At 49.1% G+C, this 6,194-nt stretch overlaps 1 protein-coding gene across 3 annotated transcripts in view; it reads left to right on the top strand.

The window, feature by feature from the left end:
- Positions 1-4,187: 4,187 nt before the first annotated feature.
- The window catches only part of REEP1 (receptor accessory protein 1), a 67,300-nt gene continuing 65,293 nt past the window's right edge, over positions 4,188-6,194 (top strand). For 2 of the 3 annotated variants that reach the window (XM_082282200.1, XM_082282199.1), the window contains exon 1: positions 4,188-4,357. In XM_082282200.1, coding sequence (XP_082138326.1) covers positions 4,326-4,357 — 32 coding nt within the window. In that variant the 5' untranslated portion in view covers positions 4,188-4,325. Of the gene's footprint in view, positions 4,358-4,516; positions 4,534-6,194 lie in introns of those variants that run through there. The other variant, XM_082282201.1, reaches the window with a different exon arrangement.

The raw sequence follows: 6,194 nt of genomic DNA, 5'->3' as shown, positions 1-6,194 counted from the left end.
AGTATCAGTGGCTGAACTCTGTGCTGCAGAGTTTTGTATTTGGATAATTGGGGCTAAACTCTCCCATTTTGGTTACCTAAAGCCAAATGATACATTCAGACATGCTGGTCCCCATGTTTTCCCCAAGTTCTTGTAGTGAGTCACTGAAATGAGGAGTGTTTCTCAGGAATCACAATTCCCGGTGCAAATGCCCGACCACACCACTTTTGAGACAAAATAGGCATTTCTTAATCTCTCATTGCTAATGGCCATAGCTCTGAAACAATTAATTCAATAATAAAGATAGAAATAGCAGCCAGGAAATACTGAATGTTTCCCCATGCTTTCACAATACTCCCCATGAGTAGTATTAACCTTCTCCTGTCTGCTCCATATTTGTTAGTAAAGCTGTCATTTCAGAAATGGGCATTTTTCATTACTTTGTTCAGGAGCTGCATTCTTCTTGGATTTTTGCTCTATTTGTCCATGTTACCCTGTTAGGTTTTTGTTTATTTGTTTCTTTTGTTGTGCTTCCCAAGTAGAAGTCAGGAGATAAATGCAAGGAGTCACCCATTCTATTCCAGTGGGTGGAACACCGAACATTTCTCTTTCAAGAGGCTGAGTATATTTGTCTATATGTATGTGTGCATGTGCATTCCTTGATGGGATGCAGAATATTTATTCCTGATCAAACTATCTGTTTTCTCCTGATACTTTTTAGGTGCTGTAACAGTACTGCATGATATATGTGTGCACTATGGTTATGTGTATTTTATTTATTTTTATATTTATTTTTGGTTTTGCCAAATGAACTTCAGCACCCAACTATCACAGGTTTTCTGTCTGATATTTTTCTCTATTCCTGGGTACATTTCTTGGCTGGGTTGTCTGCACTTCAGCTGTTCTTAAATGCCTCTGGTGTAGTTTTGATCCATTGGAGGATGTAAGAGTTGTCTGCACTTGCTCCTTCCTGACCTTTTCTAGATTTGGTGACAGAGTGCCCTGTGCATGTATGTCAGTGACGCTTTTGTTCTAAGAAGCCCTGGCTTGGCAGTTGTTGTTCAGCTGTGAGGCACAGATCCCCTTTCCCTGGCGCAGAGAGGAATGAGTCTGATTATAGTAGAGCTGTTGGGGGGGTCTGACTTTTCCATGGCTGTGAACTTCTCAGGAAAAGTAGTTGCTAGGAGAAGACTGCATAGTATTTAGGGCAAGGGTGGTGGTTCTGCCTTCATTAACAGAGCTGATATGTTTTATAATTTGGGGAACAGAAGTCAAACCATCTAATGGTGCAATCTGTGTAGGATTTTTCACTGCCAAACTTTCCACTGCTAAAGCAGTTCCAAAATATTCCACTAGCACTGGATGGCATTTCTGCTGAGCTGGCTGTGTAAATTAATTCATATATGTTCCTACACTTTAACTCTTCTTTTGTCTCTCCATTTTTTGGTGGTCTTTTTGTTTGTTTGATTTGGTTTTTTATAGACTGGATGAGGTGGTTTAACAGCAACGGGAAGGCTTTCTTCAAGCAAAGCTTCTTTCCAGGATGCTTGGGATGTCACATGCAGAGCTCGTAGACACAGAACTGTGTGACTTGTCCTAGGACACAGCCCATGAAGAGTAGGTAGGGGGCATTGTCACCCTTCCACTGGTGACTCAGTGGAGCTGAATTATCTCCTTCACCCTGTGTTTACCAAACAGCCGTTTCAGTAAAGCTCCCTGCATTCATAGCCAGGCTCCTTAGGTTTGCCATCACCAGACTACCTTGTTAATTATCTGTGTACATTTGAGGCTTAAGATCAGTCAACAGTCATCAGGTGGCGATTGTGCCAGTTGTGTACAAAGCAGCACAAGAGGGGTCCATGTCCTGCTTGCCCCTGTCAGAGATTGCTGCCAGCCAGAAAAAAAAATCCTCAAACTTTTCGGAGGTTTGCTGCCCAGAAAAGAGCAGTGAGGTCAGCAGCGATGGCAATTGGCAGGAGCTGCAGTGGACATGGTGAGCTGGAAGAGGCTGGAAGGAGCCAAGAGGACATGAGGCTGAGTTATGATTTGAGCACTAAAACGTTTTGCTGCAGCTTTGGGTGTTGTCCTCTGTATTAGCTGTCTTTGTGATCCAATATCTTCTCTTGTTGGTCCAGGAAATATGCAGCAAGTACTGTGCTTGAAATATGCAGCAAGTACTAAGTGGCAAGTTCTGTGTACTGTGGTGATTACACAAATATTCTTGCAGAGAGATCTGTGCCTTGTACTTGATAATATCCCATCATTAACTGTAACAATGTTGTCGATTGTCTGCCAACATGCAGTCTAAAAGCTCACACTAAATAATCCTGACACAGGAAAAATCTTGGATAACAGATTTCCAAGTACTTATTTGGCTACGATATACAAGCAAGACAGCCACAGGATGATTCACTGCTTCAAGAATTTGGGCTGGATGATCTAATGGCTTCTTTTGGAGAGAAGGCAATTCTTGCTTAGAGCAAGCGTGCCTGGAGAAGACGGCTGATTTACGCTTGCTTGCTGCAGCACACCACCCAGCCCCGCCTTTGTGGAGCCTGTACAGCAGCCAAAATGCTGGCTGGAGCGATGCCGCTACTGTCAACCCTTAGAGTCGCTGAGGAAGGGGTGTGTGCCCCATAGCCGCAGCTGTGGTTCGCAGCCCGTGCGCAGTCCGGGATGCCGTAGCGCAGCGGCGGTGCCGAGGGGACGGCGCGGTGCCGGTCCCAGCGCGGGGGGGAAGTTCCCCCTGCTGGAGGAACGGATCCGCTGCGGCCAGCGGAGCGGCGCGGCCGGGCACTTGTTCCCCGAAAATTAATTTCTAGAGGTGCTGAACTTCAGCTACGTGTCTGTCTCTGTCTGCAGCTTTACCTGAGGGCTGTGGGTTGTTGGTCTGTCTGCCCGCCGACGTATTGGTTTTCTGAGGACCAGATACAGAGAGCCAACGGAAGAAAAGCTGATCCTGTTAGGGAGGACTTTTGAGCTCAGCAGAGGAAAGGTGAGGTGTCAGGTCAGGCTGGATAGGGGTCTGAGCAACCTGGTCTAGTGGGAGGTGTTCCTGCCCATGGCAGGGAGTTGGAACGAGATGACCTTTTAAGGTCTCTTTCAACCAAACCATTCTGTGATAAGGGCTGGATACTGTGGACAGAACTACGAGGAGGTCTGTGGTAACCTGGGACTAGAGAAGTCTGTGATCAGCTCCTAGAACTGCTGCCTCTGGTTTGAAACGTCCAGTCTCTCCCTGCAAGAGTTTTTCCCAGGTTACTCACAATACATGAGAGATTTTCAGCCTCTTTCAGGTATGCTGTCGCAGAATGACGGGGAAACTTTGCTGCAGATGCCCAAAAAGAACAATGTGTGGGGCGTGGAGACAAGGATCCTGCCGTGCACCCAGGGTGGCTGGAGCCCTGGTCCTAATGCCAAAAACAGGCCAGCTGCTTCACAGACCAGCCTCCAGCTGAAGCTTGGGGATGGTCTGGTGGCTAGCTTGAGATCTCAGGATTACTGCAAGACAAAACCTCATCATGAATTGCCATGGGCATATATGCTTCCAGTAGAAGGGAAAAACCAAAGCAGGGAAGATGATTTCAGGCAATCTAACCACATTTGGCATGTGCTGGTGAAAGAAAGGAAAAGAACCCAAAGGAAACTTAAAGAGAACAACCTGCAGGTCAAGCCAACATATGTTGTTTTGTGTTTGGGCAGCTGTTCCTCATGGAAATTGGACTTGACAGCCGTGAGACCCCCTAATGAAAACTGATGTCGAGGTGAGATTGCTGTTTGTCATCACTGATGACGATGGGAATTTACCTGGATCATGTGGCCAATACCCTTGTCCGTTGTGCCTGGACACTCTGGGGTGTGTGGGGAAATGGGGAAATCCTTCTCTTTCTATGGAGCGAAGACACTCCTCGACCCCGTGCCTCAGCTGTGCCTATACTTTGATGTGAACAGTCCGTAGGATTTCCTTCGTGTCCTGCTCGGCTGCAGTGGTCCAAGGAGCGCCCGCGCACCTGCCTGCTGCCGCGGGTGGGGCAGGGACCCCCTCCGCACCCGAAAGCTCCGCGCACGCCCCGGGGTCTCCGGCTGGAAAGTCCGGCGGGAGCGGGGAGCGTGGGGGGCTCCTCCTCCTCCCGCGGGGGGCGGCTGCGGGCCCTGCCCAGTGTGGGCGGCGGGGCCCGGCTGCGCGTTGGCTGCGGGCGGTGCCGCCAGTGAGGCTGCGCTGAGGCTGCGGGGCCGGATGGCCGAGCCGCCCTCCCCGCGCACTCGGGCGGCGGCCGGCAGCGGGCGAGGACACCGGGCGAGCCCTCCCTGCCGGGAGAGCCAGCCCTGCGGCACACGGCAGCGCCATGGTCTCATGGATCATCTCCAGGCTAGTGGTGTGAGTAGCTGCCGCTCGGCACCTGCAGCGTGTGCCCGGTGTGCCCGCATGTCCGCGCGTGTGTGTGCGGTGTCCCCGCCGCCGGTCCCGCTCGCCCCTGCTGTGGATACTGGGCTAAATTTAGCAGGTTGTTGTCGGGGCCGGGGCGCTCGGCTGCCCGGCGGGTGAGGCAGGAGGTAGGTGGGTCGGATGGGATTTTCCAGCATGAGAAAACCACCGGGGGGTGGAGGGCAAAGCGCTGCCGCGCTGCACAGCGCAAGGTGACAGGGGAGAAAGAGAGCGGGTGGCATTGCCCGGCGCTCGGCGATGGACGGGCTCGGGGTCCGGAGGGGGAAAGGAGCATCAACGGGTGGGAAAATGGACATGGATTTGGGCAGCGGCGCTTTGTTACCGGGCTCGGCGCGGCCGGGGGCTCGCGAGGGGGCGTGGGAGAGGCGGCCGCGGGGTCTCCCAGCCGCCGCCGCCGCTTTCTTCTGTCTGTTTTGCAAAAGAAATACCAAATATTCCTTTCCTCTTTGCAACTTGCCGCCCACCCTCTCAAAAGACAGCCTCGCTTTCCCTTTAACCTGTCAGCCTGGGAGAAGAAGCGTGGGGCTCTTTGCACTTGGGTCCGACAGATTTTCCATGGCCGAAATTGCTCTAGGTGGGAATGTGAAAATTCCCTGAAAATTCTTCCTAGGCAACAGGGGGAAACGGGAAGCTCGACGTGTATGTTTATCTGCCTCACCTGAGAAGAGGTTTAGTGAGAAAAAGGCATTTTTGACGCTATTTGGAAAATTTGTGGAGGAGGAGGATTACAGGTTTAAGGTGGGGCAGCAGGATGGCTGATCTCCCTTCTGGAAATGTGACTGGGGAAGGCTAATATATGGCATTAGATGTATAATTTGCCAGTTTTCTCTGTCAGGTACATATCTGCATTTCCTGCAGATTCAGGAGAACATCTGTTGTGCTCTTAAGTTCTTTTAGAGGGTTTGCAAGGCCCTGTCACTTTCTTTGTCTGAAAGAAACCGTGCCATGATGTTGCACCATCAGTATGTTTCCAGAAAAGCATTTTCAAGGTCTCTTTGCCATATGAGATGAAACATCAAAAGGAAAACTCACCTTCATCTTAGTTATGTCTCTGTATCAGTAAGACATTGAGTGTCAGATATGAAGATTTTAGGGGGCTCCAGAGTTGAATTTAGCCCCTGGAGGTCTGTCATCTGGATTCAGCTGCAGCTAGCATTATTTGGCTTGCACTTCATTCTGGGAAAGCGTGTTAAATATTTAAAAGATTTAATTTGAACAGTATAACTGCAGATATCTCTGCCAGCAATGTGAGACATAGCATGTATTGTCTCAGGCAGCTTTTCTTTCTTCTTTACTAGACTTAATTTCCACTTTGAAAAAAACCACATTATTGTGTAACCCAGCTAATCCTCAAGAACAAAGAATGTCTACACAGAGATGGTAGTTTAACTTACTTGTCTCAGCACATGCACATCTACACAGATGATTTTGTCTAAGACTCATGGACTGGGTAAAAATCTGATAGGGGCAGGACCTAGAGCAGTTGACCAGTCAGGTAATTAGCTGAGGACACAGACCTTCCTGTTCTCTTCACTTATGTTATCTGAATAACATGTCACAGCATGGAATCAGCTGTGCAGAGGGCAGTAACAACTATTTGTTATGCTGCATATTCAGTAGCAAATAATGAATATGCAGTGTAAATATTAATTATTTAGTAGTCATAGTAATAAGTAAGAATTTTTGCAAGGAAACCTAGGGCAAGGCAAGCTTGGTCACCACTTTCTTTCCATTACTGAGAGTACATCCATCCTTTAAGAATGTTTTG

The sequence above is a fragment of the Coloeus monedula genome (genome assembly GCF_965178545.1).
Source record: "Coloeus monedula genome assembly, chromosome: 5".
NCBI classification, from domain to species: domain Eukaryota; kingdom Metazoa; phylum Chordata; class Aves; order Passeriformes; family Corvidae; genus Coloeus; species Coloeus monedula.
This window is presented reverse-complemented; position numbering and strand designations above follow the sequence as displayed.